This window comes from Scyliorhinus torazame, unplaced genomic scaffold (genome assembly GCF_047496885.1).
Source record: "Scyliorhinus torazame isolate Kashiwa2021f unplaced genomic scaffold, sScyTor2.1 scaffold_239, whole genome shotgun sequence".
NCBI classification, from domain to species: domain Eukaryota; kingdom Metazoa; phylum Chordata; class Chondrichthyes; order Carcharhiniformes; family Scyliorhinidae; genus Scyliorhinus; species Scyliorhinus torazame.
The window spans coordinates 46,646-64,563 of NW_027307966.1; the positions used below are offsets into that span (position 1 = coordinate 46,646).

The window sequence follows — 17,918 nt, forward strand, 5'->3', positions numbered from 1 at the left end:
CTTTAATGACTGTGGCCGCGGTCATGTCAGAGCAGGGAATGGCAAAAGGGAAGCGGGAGTATTCGTCCACCACATTAAGAAAATATGCGTTGCGGTCGGTGGAGGGGAGGGGCCCTTTGAAATCGAGACTGAGGCGTTCAAAGGGGCGGGAAGCCTTAATCAGGTGCGCTCCATCTGGCCTGAAAAAATGCGGTTTGCATTCCGCGCAGATGTGGCAGTCCCTTGTGACTGTACGGACCTCCTCTAAAGAGTATGGGAGATTGCGGGACTTGATGAAGTGGAAAAACTGAGTGACCCCCGGGTGGCAGAGGTCCTCGTGGAGGGTTTGGAGGCGGTTAATTTGTGCGTTGGCACATGTGCCGCGGGATTTGGCATCGGACGGCTCGTTCAGCTTTCCGGGACGATACAAAATCTCGTAGTTGAAGGTGGAGAGCTCGATCCTCCACCTTAAGATCTTGTCGTTTTTGATTTTGCCCCGCAGTGCATTATCGAACATGAAGGCTACCGACCGTTGGTCCGTGAGGAGAGTGAATCTCCTGCCGGCCAGGTAATGCCTCCAATGTCGCACAGCTTCCACTATGGCTTGGGCTTCCTTTTCCACTGAGGAGTGGCGGATTTCTGAGGCGTGGAGGGTCCGGGAGAAAAAGGCCACGGGTCTGCCCGCTTGGTTAAGGGTGGCCGCTAGAGCTACGTCGGAGGCGTCGCTCTCGACCTGGAAGGGGAGGGACTCGTCGATGGCGCGCATCGTGGCCTTTGCGATATCCGCTTTGATGCGGCTGAAGGCCTGGCAAGCCTCTGTCGACAGAGGGAAGGTCGTGGTCTGTATTAGGGGGCGGGCCTTGTCTGCGTACTGGGGGACCCACTGGGCGTAGTATGAAAAGAACCCCAGGCAGCGTTTCAGGGCTTTTGGGCAGTGCGGGAGGGGGAATTCCATGAGAGCGCGCATACGTTCGGGGTCGGGGCCTATTATCCCATTGCGCACTACGTAGCCCAGAATGGCTAGCCGATTGGTGCTAAAAACGCACTTGTCCTCGTTGTACGTGAGGTTCAAGGCTTTGGCGGTCTGGAGGAATTTTTGGAGGTTGGCGTCGTGGTCCTGCTGGTCATGGCCGCAGGTGGTTACATTGTCGAGATACGGGAACGTGGCCCGCAACCCATGTTGATCAACCATTCGGTCCATCTCCCGTTGGAAGACCGAGACCCCGTTTGTGACGCCAAGTGGGACCCTTAGAAAATGGTATAATCGCCCGTCTGCCTCGAAGGCTGTGTACTTGCGGTCACTTGGGCGGATGGGGAGCTGATGGTAGGCGGACTTGAGGTCAACGGTGGAGAAGACTTTATATTGGGCAATCCGATTGACCATGTCGGATATGCGGGGGAGAGGGAACGCGTCTAGTTGTGTGTACCTGTTGATGGTCTGGCTATAGTCTATGACCATCCTTTGTTTCTCCCCTGTCTTCACTACTACCACCTGCGCTCTCCAGGGACTATTGCTGGCCTGGATTATGCCCTCCTTTAGTAGCCGCTGGACTTCGGACCAAATGAAGGTCCGGTCCTGGGCGCTGTACCGTCTGCTCCTCGTGGCGACGGGTTTGCAATCCGGGGTGAGGTTCGCAAACAAGGATGGGGGTTGCACCTTGAGGGTTGCGAGGCCGCAGATAGTGAGTGGGGGTATTGGGCCGCCGAATTTGAACGTAAGGCTCTGTAGATTGCATTGGAAATCTAATCCCAGTAAGGTGGGGGCGCAGAGTTGGGGAAGGACGTTTAGTTTGTAGTTTTTGAACTCCCTCCCCTGCACCGTTAGGGTAACTATGCAGAATCCTTGGATCTGTACGGAGTGGGATCCTGCAGCTAGGGAAATCTTTTGTGCACTGGGATAGGTGGTCAATGAACAGCGTCTTACCGTGTCGGGGTGGATAAAGCTCTCCGTGCTCCCGGAGTCGACTAGGCATGCAATCCGGGGTGAGGTTCGCAAACAAGGACGGGGGTTGCACCTTGAGGGTTGCGAGGCCGCAGATAGTGAGTGGGGGTATTGGGCCGCCGAATTTGAACGTAAGGCTCTGTAGATTGCATTGGAAATCTAATCCCAGTAAGGTGGGGGCGCAGAGTTGGGGAAGGACGTTTAGTTTGTAGTTTTTGAACTCCCTCCCCTGCACCGTTAGGGTAACTATGCAGAATCCTTGGATCTGTACGGAGTGGGATCCTGCAGCTAGGGAAATCTTTTGTGCACTGGGATAGGTGGTCAATGAACAGCGTCTTACCGTGTCGGGGTGGATAAAGCTCTCTGTGCTCCCGGAGTCGACTAGGCATGGTGTCTCGTGGCCGTTTATTAGCACCGTTGTCGTCATCGTCTGGAGTGTCCGGGGCCGAGCTTGATCAAGCGTAATTGAAGCGAGACGTGGTTGTAGTAGTGGAGTGGGGTCCGTTGTGTCCGTCCAAGATGGCGTCGGGGATGAACAAAATGGCCACCCCCATACATCGCACGTGGCTGGGGGGTCACAAGATGGTGGCGGGGGTGGACAAAATGGCCGCCCCACGCGTCGTACAGGTCTGGGGTGGTCCAAGATGGCGGCGCCCTTCCTCCCCTCGTGGTGGCCGGGACCCAAAATGGCGCCGTCTGCGGGTCGCACATGGGGCGCTGGGGAGCGCTAGGACCGCGCGGAGCCGTCTGCGGGTCGCACGTGGGGCGCTGGGAGCGCTAGGACTGCGCGGAGCTCCCTCACCGGGGACAGCGGTGGTCGGGACCCAAGTTGGTAGCGCCGGCGGGTCAGACGTGGGGCGCGGGGGGGGGGTTAGGGGGGCGTTAGGGACGCGCAAAACTCCCTCTTCTCCGTGGAGAGTGGTGGTCGGGACCCAAAACGGTAGCGCGGCGGGTCATACATGGGCTGCGGTGGGGGGGGTTGGGGAGCGTAAGCGGCGTGCAGAGCTCCCAGTTCTCCCGGGACCGCGGTGGTCGGGACCCAGAGCGGCTGCGCCTGCGGGTCGTACATGGCGTGCTGGGGGGGTTGGGGAGCGTAAACGGCTTGCAGGGCTCCCTGTTCTCCCGGGACGGCGGCGACCTCGCGGGACCGGCACACAACCGCGTAATGGCCCTTTTTCCCGCAGCTCTTGCAGATAGCTGCGCGGGCCGGGCAGCGCTGTCGGAGGTGTTTCGCCTGGCCACAGAAATAGCAGCGGGTGCCCCCGGTGCGACTTGGCGTTTGGACCGCGCAGGCCTGAGGGGTGAGGGGGGGGGGGTTTGTCGCGACGGGTACGTAAGGGGCCCAATGGGCTGCCGCGCGGTCGTGGCCGTAGGCGCGGGTATTACGTGCGGCCACGTCTAGGGAGGCTGCTAGGGCCCGGGCCTCTGAGAGTCCTAGCGACTCTCTTTCTAGAAGTCTTTGTCGGATTTGGGAGGAATTCATACCTGCCACAAAAGCATCGCGCATTAACAAGTCCGTGTGTTCATTTGCGTTCACCGAAGGGCAGTTGCAGGCTCGTCCCAAAATCAGCAGCGCGGCGTAGAATTCGTCCATCGATTCTCCGGGACCTTGCCGCCTCGTCGAGAGCTGGTAGCGAGCGTAGATTTGGTTAACTGGGCGGACATAGAGACTTTTCAGTGCTGCGAACGCCGTCTGGAAATCCTCCGAGTCGTCGATGAGGGAGAAGATCTCCGTGCTCACCCTCGAGTGCAGGACTTGTAGTTTTTGGTCTTCTGTGACCCGGCCGGTGGCCGTTCTGAGGTAGGCCTCGAAGCAAGTCTGCCAGTGCTTGAAGGCTGCTGCTGCGTTCACTGCGTGGGGGCTGATCCTCAGGCATTCCGGAATGATCCTGAGCTCCATAGTCCTTTTTAGGCACGCTTAATAAATTGTAGCGCACAAAGACTCCGTGAGACGAATAGAGTGAAGTCGATGAGGCTTTATTAAGCGTGTCTGTTCCCCCGCAGCTCGATAGTAGAATGGCCAGCGGGGGAGGACTCCGGCTTCTTATACTCCGCCTTCAGGGCGGAGCTAGAGGTCAACGGCCAACCAGGACCCGGGATCTGTCAGCCAATGACATTAGGGCTTCCAGTCCCACATGACCCCCAATACATACTACCACAAATTCAATAACTATTTAATTTTATTTACACTGTAAACCAATTGAAACTTAATTTCAGAGGCACTGGCCGGAATTTCCCAGGCGTTCTCGCGTACGGGATCTTCCAATCTCGCCACCAGTGAAATCCCGCCACAGGTTTCCCAGCAGTGGGGGTGCATAGAATGGGAAACGCTACTGACGGTGGTGGAACCGAAGATCCCCCCCGTGGCCAATGGCAGGTCACCTCCGCCGCCGCGAAACACAGAACGGGGGTGTGGAAAATCCCACCGATTCTCTCTCTAGCTGCACTCTCATCCCGCAAATATCTCTCGCAGTTGGTGCCCTGTCCTTCCTAATCACTTGACATCTCACCCTTATCGACTGATTGTCTTCCATTCTTGGGGTGGGATCATCCTCCCACCCGCGCGGTGTGTTTTACAGTGGTGGGGGCAGCCCACCATCAGCCGGTGGTGGAGTCTGCTGGTCCCTCTGCTGTCAACGGGTTTTTCCGTTGTTTGCACCCTCCACTGCCGGGGAACCCGTATTCGGGGGTTGCCGGCGATGGGACTGGAAGATCCCGCTGGTAGGAGTGGTTAGAAAATTGTGGCCTTAATCTGTTGGTTTCATCTCCCTTGCTCTCATGGTTTCCTGATCTGCTGATTCCACCTTGCTATTGTCTCTGCTAGTTCATGCCTATACATTGCGAAATCAAAGAGCTAGCATCCATTCAACATCCATATTAGCCGTTTCAAAAGTGCAATTTCTTACCAAATGTGAAATATCTCATCCAAACCATCACACGTTCCTGACACTGGTTTAATTTATATCAAACTTTCTTCAAATGAATCGCAATTTTAAAGGGAAGAATTTCAACAAGCTTTCTTATCTTTTCCAAATATATTTGTTTTTTCAGGTTACCATGAATCAGCTGTTTTAACCAGTAAGTATGAGAACTAGCTCTGTCCCATTAATATTGCTGTTTAACATCTCGACAAAAGGTATCATTGAATCAGTTTCATGTGGAATCTTACAAAGCTGGACCTGAGACAAGAATCGGATTGGGAATGCTTCCTCTGGTGTGTTCGGCATGGTGAAATTCGCAGCATAAGACCATAAGATAGAAGAGCAGAATTAGGCTATTCGGCCCATCGAGTCTCCTCCATCATTTAATATAATATATAATACATAAAATCAACCTTCACTCCTGTGCCTGCAGTGATTCTGTTGGGTGTACTATAAGTGAGAAACTTGCCAGACTAATCTATTCCTTTGTCTTCTGCGTATGTATAAGGAGGACCTTCTAGCTCCTGTGGATACAGAACAACTCTCCTCCAATTCATCTCCTCCACCAAGACTTCCAGTGCAACATCGGAAGACCTGGGTGTCCATTGTCCCATATGTTCAGCCACTCCTTTGCTTTTCCCCAAGTCACATTCAGCTTCTCAGGGACTCCCAGCAATTGCTTCAGCTACAGTTCATGATCCTTTAAGTGTATCAGGCTAGTTTGAAGCAGTGCAGGCTAGCTTTAAGTAATGCTAGCAAGTCTTGATTTCGGACCCCCTCCAGATACGTGCAGCCAATGGATAACACAATCAGCACTGGATGCATGTAGAAGTCCAGTGAATGAGCAGGCAGAATGAAGACGGTAATCTGTCTTTACAACGCTACTCCCAGCTTATTATCAGGGAACATCCAATTTAGCCTCCTCAATGTAATTTAATCTTTCAACAATTTGTAAACTAACATTCCAGAACATCACATCAGGGTTTTTTAAAGTAAATATAGCAGTCACAGCTTCATAGAGTTGCATAGAAATTGTTATATTGAGGTGCGAAAGCAACATTTGCTCTCAAAAGGATTTAGAAGCGAAAAAAGATTGAAATGCCACCACGGAGTAAAGGCACTGTGCTCACACTGGTTGAAGCTGAATTAGCTCAGTTGTCTATAGACAGCTGGTTCGTGATGCAGAGTGAGGCCAAGGTTATTCATGAAGATCCCACCTTCTCAACCATGCCCCTTGCCTGAGGTGTGATTCTCAAGTTAAACCACCACCAGTCAGCTCTCCCCCTCAAAGGGGAAAGCAGCCTGTGGTCATATGGGACTACGGCGACTTTACTTACTTACTTCCATGAGAGTCAGGCTGTGTCCAGTGCCATGAAAAAGAAATATAAACATGTGCAGAACTGTTGTTCCCTCAATCTTCAAAGGCAACCGCACAATGCTAAGACAATGGGCAAGATCTTCCGGCTGTTCACACCAGCGGGATCTTCCGATACCGATGACAACGCACCCCCACCGCGGGTTTCCCGGTGGCATGAGGTGGGTTGAATGGGAAATCCCATTGACAGCGGCGGGATCAGAGGATTCCGTCACTGGTCAATGGCGATCCGCCTCTGCCACTAGAAAACATGCCGCGGGGGACGGGAAATGTCTGCGCAATATTATTATTATTTTATCCCAATCTCCAACAAATATTATCTTTAGATGCAGCTCATCATGTGAAGTAAAACTGTTAATTATTACTCTAAACACTATTATTTAATTTTATAAGCCCTCTTTTATGTAAAACATTAAATATTGCAGGTAAGGTGAAAGCAGAGTATTGCTTCAAAGTAAGTTAAGCAAATAAGATCAGATAATTAACGGTCAGTGTGAAATCACGTTCCAGGGCTGATCACAGCTGGAAGTGCATTTCGTGCCCGCTCCTTGCCCGCCGGCTGGGTGTTCCCAACGGACAAAAAAGTCAGGCCCAGGTTTCGGGATCAAATGTCATGGGGCAAATTCTTAACTGATCCGTTTTATATGTTGTCAAAGAACACAACATTATTGCAGATGTAATGCTCCCATTTATATTCAGCACATCCTTACATTTCCTGTTTAATAATTTCTTGAAATACTGGTTTAATGAAATGTGGAGGTTCAACTAAAATTTATGTAGAAGATGTTGGGTCCATTCTTTCTTTCATGTGAGGACTGTGAAGACACTGATCCTATTGGTGTATGTAACTAGAATAGGAACAGCAGATTGTATTTGGAACCATATTTGCCAGCCAAATATAATATGGAACTAGTCATCTTAAAGAGTAAGGAGGTTTTAATTCATCATTAGAGAAGCAATTCAACCCAAGACCAGATGACTGCATGCTCCATACCTACTCATATGGGCTTTCTAATGGAAAAGCATATCTGTCAGCATTTCAAGAACTTCTGTTAGTTCTGTACTTGGAATAACACCAGCAGCCCAAAATTAAAATAAGCAGAAGACTCCAAATCAATAAGACACTCCACAAAATTAGGACTATTTCTTGCATAAATAAACAAACAGCTGCTTGTTCACTGGAAGGAGAGGTTTGCTTCTAATTTTATATGTGATAGGAAATGATGTTGGATAGTCTTTCGAGTAAGTTATCTCAATAAACTTTGTAAAGTGCGAGCTCCACCTTGAAATCTTCTGTGATTTCAATATTGTTGATTTATTGGTTCCATTATCTTTAATACAAATGGTACCATCACAGAAACGCTTGATTCTTAATTTTAATGCATTGTTGTGTTTCTGGATAGCTAAAACACCATTTGTGACCACTTCTCCAAACCTGCAAACAAAGCCCTTTGAGTTTAATGTGACCTTCATTGTTACGAACCTGGCTCTGACAGCAGATCTGCAGTCGCCCAATTCTGAACTGTACAAATCTGCATCAAATGTTATTGTTCATCAGGTCAGTCAACAAATTATTATTACAAACGTGTATTTTAATTGATAATATTACATTTGTCTCTAAAACTCTGATTGTTACTTTTCTTCAGTTGAATGGGCTGTTTAATGACAGCAATATCAAGAGAACATTCCAAAGCTGCAGAGTTCGCTCTTTCGGGTAAGGAATATTGACATTGAAACTTAGCGCTATTTGTTTCAAGATTACATTAATGTTCAGTAAATTAGTTCATATAACATAAATGTTAAAACAGGTTGAATTTCTGGTTATTTTACAGAATTTTGACGTCTCACTGATTAGATCATTAGTATTATTTATTTGTTTCTGTTAGATGTCTATAATTGCTGTAAACAACAACGCTTTCCTGTAGTTTACCAAAACATTTTGAGATGTGAGATTTTATTGAATAATTAAAATGATAGATTTTCCTGAGCAACAGGATCCAAAACAGCATCAGGTCTGAGATTCGTGTACCTTGTCAGACATAAAGGAGGAGCTGCAGTTTTAACCAGATTGTTATAAACAATGTCAGGAATTTACATCTTTGATCTCTGCTATTTCTGCAAGCTAGGATAACGGAAGATTTGACAGTAGTCATGTTACACTGTATGTCCATTGAGCAGCATATTCTTCTATTGATAAATGCACTTGAACTCTACAGTGCTTCAATAATAATAATCAAATAATCTTTATTATTGTCACAAGTAGGCTTACATTAACACTACAATGACGTTACTGTGAAAAGCCCCTATGATAATATTAGAGGATTACTAACACTAAATGTTGCTTCTCCTGAGCAAGTCTTCGTCCTGGTAAATACTCAGCTGATGTATTGTTTCTGGGAAAAAATACCATTCACATGGCACCTCAGTGAGGTTAGTGCTGCCATGCACCCTGAAGTTGTGGGTTTAAGCAGTTAACCTACTCTAGCTATAAACCTCCTTGGCTGGTTAACTCAGTTGTCTAGATGCTTAGCATATGAGTGAGAATGACACTAAAAGTGTGCGATATGATCCCGTTGTAGCTGGAGGATTTGGGGCCTGCCTCTGATCCCTGCCCCATAGTAAGCCATGGTTATCTGACCTTGAATAATCAAGCATGCTAATTACAGAGGAAGAATTTTGCATCCATAGCAATCATCAACTCTATGAAGTGAATGGATATGGGGCGGATTCTCCGTTCCGACCCCTAGATCGGGAAAGGTGATTGGGCGGAGAATCGGTCTTAACGCCAGACTCGCAGCGGGTGCCGGGGTCACGCCAAATCGTAATTCTCTAATACCTTGGCAGCAACGTCAATGCATTCCACTCTGTATGTAAATTCTGTTCGCTTATCATCGGCGGACCTGACGGTATTTTCTAGGGCCTCAATGATGCTCCCCAACTCCCAAACGTGAGGATCACTTGGGCATTTAAAAATCGGGAAACAGGCGCCGTGGCTCTTAAGGGAGAAAGAGGAGATAGGAAATGCAGAGGCAGTACTGTGGACTGCCAGTCCTGACACTGGCCGGGGCGGGGGGAGGGGGGCCTTGGTGGTGACCAGAGGATGGGCCATGGAGTCCCCCACAGGACCGGTGTCCAGGCATATACTGCCATTGCCGCAGCCTGCAAGGCACCTATGTTGCTGCGTACCCCACTGACCCCCCCATCTTGGCCCGAGGCTCTGCAGAATAACATCAGCCTCATGGGTGCCTGGTGGCCATCAAGGTGACAGTCGCCCTGAACATCTATGCCAGGGGGTCCTTCCAGGCGCTGAGTGGGGACCTGTCTGGGATTTCACAGGGCTGAGTGCATAGGTACATCTGCGCCATCATGGAGGTGCTATATGCCCAGCCTGCACTATATCCATTTCAATATAGACCGAGCCCACGAGGATGCCTGGGCAGCGGGGTTCGCTGCAGTCATCGAGATGCCCCGGGTCCAGGGGGTGATTGACAGGATGCATGTTCCCTTACGAGCAACTGCAGATGACAGGCTGGTCTTCACAAACCGAAAGGGGTTCCACTTGAAGAACGTGCAGCTGGTGTGTGACCATGAGATACGCATCATGCACTTCTGTCCCCAATACCTGGACAGCATGCACAATGTTTTCATCCTGGTACACTTGACCATTCCTGCCTCTTCGAGGCATCCCCTTGGTTTGGAGATTGGCTCCTGGGTGACGAGTTATCCGTTGTGGCCGTGGCTGATGACGGTTATCCGGAGGCCACAGACCGACGCGGAGCCATGCTACAGCTACATCCATGCTGTAATCAGGGGCGTTATCAAGCAGTGCTTCGACGGACTTCCGGTGGCGGCCATGGAGGAGTAGGTTGCACATTTGATAGCTCCCACCTGTGACGGACTTTTGGCCCTTTTCCCCCCGTTTGTTTCCAGATTTTATTGGATAAATCGGTGAAGAGTGAGACAGTGAGGAAAAATCCCCCTCCAGTATATGGAGAATTGGACCAGAACTGGCCGTGTGAGAAGACAATGTCCTACAAGGAAGACACAAGCAGAGCTGGCAACACGGGAAAGCATGGCGGAGAGTCAGGGCCGCGGGGAAACGGCACAGTGGTCGACGCAGCAGCTGGTGAAGTTTTTTGAAGATTGCTTCATCAAGCTTAAGAAGGACACGCTGGACCCGATCAAGGCTTCGATTGATCAAGTGGTGCAGAATCAAGAAACCCACGGACGAGCGATCCAGGAGGTGGAGGAAAAGGTGTCTGAGCACGAGGAATACATAACCGTCCGAAAGACCAAGGTGGAGATGATGAATGACCACCAGAAAAGAATGCAGGAGAAGCTGGAGGACCTGGAGAATAGGTCCAGGAGATAGAATCTGAGAATCGTCGGCCTTTCTGAAGGCAGTGAGGGACCGGATGCGAGGGCCTATGTGACAAACATGCTGGAGAAGTTGATGGGGTCTGAGGCGTTTCCTTGGCCCCTGGAAATGGATAGAGCGCACAGAGCCCTCGCGAAGAAGCCCCGAGCGAAGGAGCCGCCGAGGGCGATGGTGGTAAGTTTACACCGATTCCTGGACAAGGAACACGTTCTGCGGTGGGCCAAGAAAGTACTGTACACACTCCTGTCAGCATCAACGGGGCCAAGGTGGAGATGGTTAGCAGTTTCAAATTCCTAGGTGTGCACATCTCCAAAAGTCTGTCCTGGTCCACCCACATCGATGCTACCACCAAGAAAGCACAACAGCGCCTATACTTCCTCAGGAAACTAAGGAAATTCGGCATGTCTACATTGACCTTTACGAACTTTTACAGATGCACCATAGAAAGCATCCTATTGGGCTGCATCACAGCCTGGGATGGCAACTGCTCGGCCCAGGACCGCAAGAAACTTCAGAGAGTCGTGAACACCGCCCAGTCCATCACACGAACCTGCCTCCCATCCATTGACTCCATCTACACCTCCCGCTGCCTGGGGAAAGCAGGCAGCATAATCAAAGATCCCTCCCACCCGGCTTACTCACTCTTCCAACTTCTTCCAAAGGGCAGGAGATACAGAAGTCTGAGAACACGCACGAACAGACTCAAAAACAGCTTCTTCCCCACTGTCATCAGACTCCTAAATGACCCTCTTATGGACTGACCTCATTAACACTACACCCTGTATGCTTCATCCGATGTCAGTGCTTATGCAGTTACATTGTATATGTTGTGTTGCCCTATTATGTATTTTCTTTTATTCCCTTTTCTTCCCATGTACTTAATGATCTGTTGAGCTGCTCGCAGAAAAATACTTTTCACTGTACCTCGGTATACGTGACAATAAACAAATCCAATCCAATCCAGAAAGATTGGAGCAGCAAGTCGGAGAATTGTGAGCTGCGCATTTATTAGGACCTGGGCACGGATTTGGCCAAGAGGCGAGCTGGGTTTAATCGGGCAAAAACGGCCCTCATTAAGAAGGGGGTGAAGTTTGGGATGTTGTACCCAGCCCGTCTATGGGTCACACATGAGGAATGTTACTTTTACTTTGAAACACCAGACGATGTATGGACTTTCATCAAGGAAAAAAGACTGGAGTTGAGCTAAAAGACACTGAAGCCTTGGAGAGTACTGGAGTGGCGATTTGTTGTCAATCACTTTTGTGCTGGGTTGAATAAGTAGTGTTATGGGTAATAAGGGGCTGTTTTGATGGCTAAAGTTAACTTTGTCTTACTGGGAGCTGGTTAGAGGTTTTCTGGGGTTGTTTTTTTCTCTGGGTGTTTTTTCACTGTTTTTTCTGATGTTTGTTTACTGGGGAATGTGATGTTTTGAATATGTTTGTCCAAGTGGGGGGAGAGGGGAGAGAACAATGGGGAGACAGACTGCTTGGTGCCATGGGCGGGTGCTATCACGTTAGCCTAGTCAGCTAATTCACGGAAGCACCGTGGGGGGTGAGCAGGTGCTAAGCTGTAGCCTGATATGGGGAGTTGGGTTTCTAGTGCTGTTACGAGGGGGGGGGAGGGAGAGGGGTTGAGGGAGAGGGGGGAGCGGGAGCTGCTTTGCTGACAGGGGAGGAACTGTTACAAGGGGACAAATGGGAGGTCGGGGACAGTGAATGCGTGAGGGGGGGCTTGAGAAACCCGGGGGCACGAGCTGCAGGCTGGCCTGAAAAGGGTGATGGCTAGTCAGCGGGGGGAGGGGGGGGGAGTCGTCTCCCCTGGCCAGGCTGATTACATGGAACATGAGAGGGTTGAATGGGCCGGTCAAGAAGGCTCACGTGTTTGCGCATTTGAGGGGTCTGAAGGCGGGGGTGGCAATGTTACAAGAGACACACCTAAGGTTATAGACCAGATTAGATTGAGAAAGGGGTGGGTTTGCCAAGTATTCCACTCAGCGCTAGGCTCAAAGACCAGGGGGGTAGCGATCTTGATCAATAAACGAGTGGCATTCGAGGCAGGGAGAATCATGTCAGATAAGGGGGGTAGGTACATAATGGTGAGAGGGAAGCTGGAGGGGGTGCGGGTGGTACTCGTGAACGTATATGCTCCGAATTGGGACGATGTGGAATTTATGAGGCGGGTGTTAGGTAAGTTCCCAGACGTGGAGTCACATAACTTGATTATGGGAGGAGATTTTAATACAGTCATTGGACCGGTCAAAATCCAAGACAGGGAGGATGCCTGCGCGGCAAAGGAATTGAAGGGGTTTATGGAATAGATGGGGGGAGTAGACCCATGGAGGTTTGCATGGCCAATAGCGAACGAGTTTTCTTTTTTCTCTCATGTCCACAAGGTATACTCTCGCATTGACTTATTTGTTCTGAGCAGGAATCTAATACCGGGGGTGGTGGATACTGAGTACTCGACAGTCGCAGTGTCGGATCATGCCCCACATTGAGTGGATCTACGGGTTAATTTGGAGAGAGGACAACGCCCGCTGTGGAGGCTGGATGTGGTTTTTTTTAGCGGACGAAGCGATCTATGGGCGGGTGAACAAGGCCAACCAGAACTACCTGGAAACAAGTGATACGGGGAGGTCTCTGCAGCAACGGTCTGGGAAGCTTCAAAGGCAGTGGTCAGAGGGGAATTAATCTCGATACGGGCCCACATAGAAAAAGCGTAACGGGCTGAGAGGGATAGGTTAGTTGAGGAGATACTCCAGGTGTCAGGAGATACTCGGAGGCCCCGGATGCGGGGCTACTTAGGGAGTGGCGGAGATTACAGGCGGAGTTTGGGCTGTTGACTACAGGGAAAGCAGTGGAACAGTTGAAGAAGGCAAGGGGGGCGATTTATGAATACGGGGAAAAGACAAGCAGAATGTTAGCGCACCAGCTCTGAAAAAGAAAGGCGGCCAGGGAGATAGGGAGAGTAAAGAGTAGAGGTGGGAATACGGTCCTAGACCCAGTGGGGGTGAATGATGTGATTAAGGACTTTTACAGTAAATTATATGAGTCGGAACCCCCGACGAGGTTGGAGGGGTTGAGGCAGTTTTGGATCAGTTGAGGTTCCCGAGGGTGAATAAGGATCTGGTGGAAGGGCTGGGAGCCCCAATTGAAATTGAGGAAATCATTGAGGGGCTGGAGGGCTTGCAGTCGGGCAAGGCCCCGGGGCTGGACGTCTACCCGGTGGAATTCTATAAGACGTTTTCAGAGATATTGAGCCCACTGTTGGTGAGGACATTTAATGAAGCAAGAGAGAAGGGAGTCCTCCCCCCAACAATGTTGCAGGACTCGATTTCATTGATCCTGAAACGGGAGAAGGATCAAGAACAATGCGGGTCATACAGGCCAATTTCTCCACTGAATGTGGATGCCAAATTGCTGACTAAGATACTTGCCACAAGGATAGAGGACCGTGTCCCGTGGGTGATAGGGGAAGACCAGACGGGATTTGTAAAGGGCAGGCAACTCGAGGCCAATGTTCGAAGGCTTTTAAATGTTATTATGATGCCCTCAGAAGGAGGGGAGGTGGAGGTGGTGGTAGCGATGGATACGAAGAAGGCTTTTGATCGGGTGGAGTGGGATTACCTGTGGGAGGCGCTGGGAAGGTTTGGGTTTGGTGAGGGCTTCATTGACTGGGTACGATTGCTCTATCAGGCACCAGTAGCGAGTGTGCGTACGACCCGGCTGAGGTTGGGGTATTTTAAACTACACCGAGGGACGAGGCCAGGGTGCCCCCTCTCCCCGCTACTGTTTGCTCTGGCCATAGAGCCAATGACCATGGCGTTAAGATCCTTGAGGAACTGGAAAGGGCTGGTTCAGAGGGGGCGAGCACCGGGTCTCCCTTTACACAAATGACTTGCTCTTGTTTATCTCAGACCCATTGGAGGGGATGGGGTAAGGAATGCGGATCCTGGGGGCATTTGGTAATTTTTCAGGGTATAAATTGAACATGGGGAAAAGCGAGATGTTCGCGATCCAGGCAAGAGGGCAGGAGAAGAGAAGAGACTGGGAGAGCTGCCGCTTAGAATGGTAGGGAAGAGCTTTCGGTATCTGGGAATCCAGGTGGCCTGGGAATGGGAGGCACTGCACAAGTTAAACCTATCCCGGCTTGGAGAACAAATGAAAGAGGACTATAAGAGATGGGACATGCTCCCGCTATCACTGGCGGGGAGGGTACAGACTGTGAAAATTACAGTCCGCCCCAGATTTCTGTTTGTCTTTCAGTGCCTCCCCATCGTCATCCCGAGGGCCTTTTTCCAGCGGGTGAATAAGGTAATTGCGGGCTTTGTGTGGGCTGGTAAAACTCCACGAGTGAAGAAAGTGTTGCTGGAGCGCAGTCGGGGGGAGGGTGGGTTGGTGCTGCCGAACTTCTGCAATTACTACTGGCAGCTAATATAGCCATGATTAGGAAGTGGGTAGCGGGGGAGGGGTCGGTGTGGGAGCGGATGGAGGCGGCGTCATGTAAAGACACAAGTTTGAGAGCACTGATAACGGCACCGCTTCCGTTTTCGCCGGCCCGATACTACACAAGCCCGGTGGTGGTGGCGGCTCTGAGAATCTGGAGGCAGTGGAGGAGATATAAGAGAGTGGAAGGAGGATTGGTTTGGACCCTGATTTATAATAATCATCTGTACCGGATAGGCTGGATGGTGGGTTCCGGAGATGGCAACGGGCAGGAATTAGGAGGATGGGGGATCTATTTATAGACGGGAGCTTCCCCAGCGTGAAAGCTTTGGAGGATAAATTTGAATTGCCAGCAGGGAACGGGTTTAGGTATCTGCAGGTGCGAGACTTCCTGAGAAAGCAGGTCCCGGCCTTCCCGCTGCTGCCGCCACGGGGGATACAGGGCAGAGTAGTTTCCAGCACCTGGGTGGGAGAGGGGAAGTTATCGGATATTTACCAAGAGCTTTTGGAGGCAGAGGAAACTCCGGTGGAGGAGCTTAAGGGCAAGTGGGAGGACGAGCTAGGAGGAGAGATAGAAGCGGGTCTGTGGGCGGATGCCCTAAGCAGGGTTAATACATCCTCATCATGTGCCAGGCTTAGTCTGATACAATTTAAGGTAGTCCACCGGGCACTCATGACAGTGGCCCGGATGAGCAGGTTTTTGGGGGTAAAGGACAGGTGTGTGAGGTGCGCGGGAAGCCCAGCAAATCATGTCCACATGTTTTGGGCATGCCCGAAGCTTAGAGGTTTCTGGCAGTGTTTCGCTGAGGCAATGTCCACGGTACTCAAAACACGGGTGGTGCCGAGTCCGGAGGTGGCGATCTTTGGAGTGTCGGAAGAGCCGTGAGTTCAGGGGGCGAAAGAGGCTGACGTCTTGGCCTTTGTCTCCCTGGTATCCCGGAGAAGGATCTTATTAATGTGGAGGGACTCAAAGCCCCCAAGTGTAGAGACCTGGGTTAGTGACATGGCTGGATCTCTCAGTCTTGAGAAAATAAAGTTCGCCTTAAGTGGGTCAATGGTAGGGTTCACCCGGACGTGGCAGCCGAGTTTCTCGGGGAAATTAAACTGTCAGCAGAAGCAGTATTCCAAAGGGGGTGGTGGGGGGAGGGGGGAAGGGCCTGACTTGTGCCCTAGCTCCTAACTCTACACTGTGCCCTGCACCCGGGTCAACTTAACTGGCGGTACATCAGGAGTGGAGGCGGCCTGCTGTGATTCCCGCACTGTGACCTGGGTCTCCTTTGGCGGCCATCTTCTGGTGTGATTAGGGTCATCCTACTCGCGTATCCCAGACAGTGTGGTGCCACCGTGTTATGCCTACTGCCCATGTAATGCACGAGGGATCGGAGGGGGATAGTCCACGACGCTACAGTGTTCCAGCACCTCCCCTGGGGGGGGTCACCAGCATGGGCCCCTTCACTTCCTCCTCCCTCGGGGTGCCTGATGGCCCCGGGGCTACTCAATGGGATGCGGGTGCAGGCGGAGCGAAGTCCCGAGGCTCCCCCGCCACCTGGTGCTGCCAGTCCTGGAGGACCGCTCTCGTCTTGACTAGGGTCTGAATGTTTTCAGCCATGGAGCACAGGAAGTGGATGACCACTGTCTGGGACTGCATTACATCATGCTGTGACTGTGCCACCACCCTCTGTGTCTGTGCCACAACAGCCAATGACTGCGCCATCTCCACTGGGACTGGGCCACTTCCTCCTGTGTCTGTGCCACATCGTCCAGCGCCTGGGCAATGCAACTGATGCTCTCAGCCATGGCCCGCTGTGACTGGGCCACGCTCTGCAGTGCAACTACAATGTCCAGGTGGCTCTGGTATATGGCTGCCTGTGATAGGGCAGCCCTATCCTGAGCCTCAGCCACCATCTGTATCGGTTGCCCCAAGGACTCCACCTCGGATGCCACCCATACGGCATTGGCCTGGGTGGCATGCATGGTCGGCACCACCTCCTACTCCTGCAAGAGGTTGAACTCCTCCAACTGCACCTGCAGGTGCTGGATGCTCGTCGACAACCCGTCATGTAGCCCCTGACTCTGCGATTGCATTTCCGCAAATGATGGGACCGTCCGCTCCAGAAGCCAGAAATCCATCTGGACAGCATCTAGTCCCTGGGGTCATCCCACCCTCTGACTGTCCACCCCCTCGAGGGTTCCTACTTCCACATGAAGAACCAGAGCATGTGTGTGGTGTGCACCAGGTAGCCTCCCAGGGGACTCTTCACGAAAGTGCCCAACCAAGGTGAGTGGCTCTGGGATGGTGGAGGGTGTTGAAGACAGCTGTGACAGGAACGGTGTCTTCCCTGGACTCGAGCTCCGGGATGCCTTGGGTCACGGGGTTCTGGTCGGCAGCTCCCATCCATGTCAGTGTCATCCTCGATGTCGCTCAGCACATGGGGTTGCGGTTGTGGTTGGGGTGTGGGGGTGATGGGTGTAAGGGTGACACATGAGCCATGGGTAACCGCAACTCAGTAGGATCTCACTTCCTCGCCCGACGCCGACGTCCGTCCCAGTGACTGCCCTTTGTTCGGGCCCTCCGATCACATCCAGTGCCCTTTGTTCTGCTGCAGTGAGGGGCCGCATGTCCGGCGATGTCCTTCCTGTCTTCTCCCTCTCTCGGTTGTGCACGACCTTCTCCTTGGCGGGGGAGGGGGGGTTACCGGTGTTTACGATGGGGGTTGGTATTAGAGGCACAGTGCTGTCTATGCAACCTGGCTGCCCTCAGGAGGTCATGCAGTTTCCTTCGGCACTGCTGGCCAGTCCTCGTGATGTTACCCACAGCGCTGACGACCTCTGCCACCTGTATCCAGGCCCGGTGAACAGCGGCAGCTGGCAGCCACCT

The 17,918-nt window shown here is 51.5% G+C and overlaps 1 protein-coding gene across 1 annotated transcript in view; it reads left to right on the forward strand.

Annotated features, from left to right (window-relative positions):
• The window catches only part of LOC140405790 (mucin-16-like), a 133,058-nt gene that overhangs the window by 46,602 nt on the left and 68,538 nt on the right, over nucleotides 1–17,918 (forward strand). The window contains exons 32-34 of the mRNA XM_072494223.1: nucleotides 4,973–4,999; nucleotides 7,621–7,775; nucleotides 7,864–7,931. Of these exons, the coding sequence (XP_072350324.1) occupies nucleotides 4,973–4,999; nucleotides 7,621–7,775; nucleotides 7,864–7,931 (250 nt within the window). The remainder of the gene's footprint in view (nucleotides 1–4,972; nucleotides 5,000–7,620; nucleotides 7,776–7,863; nucleotides 7,932–17,918) is intronic.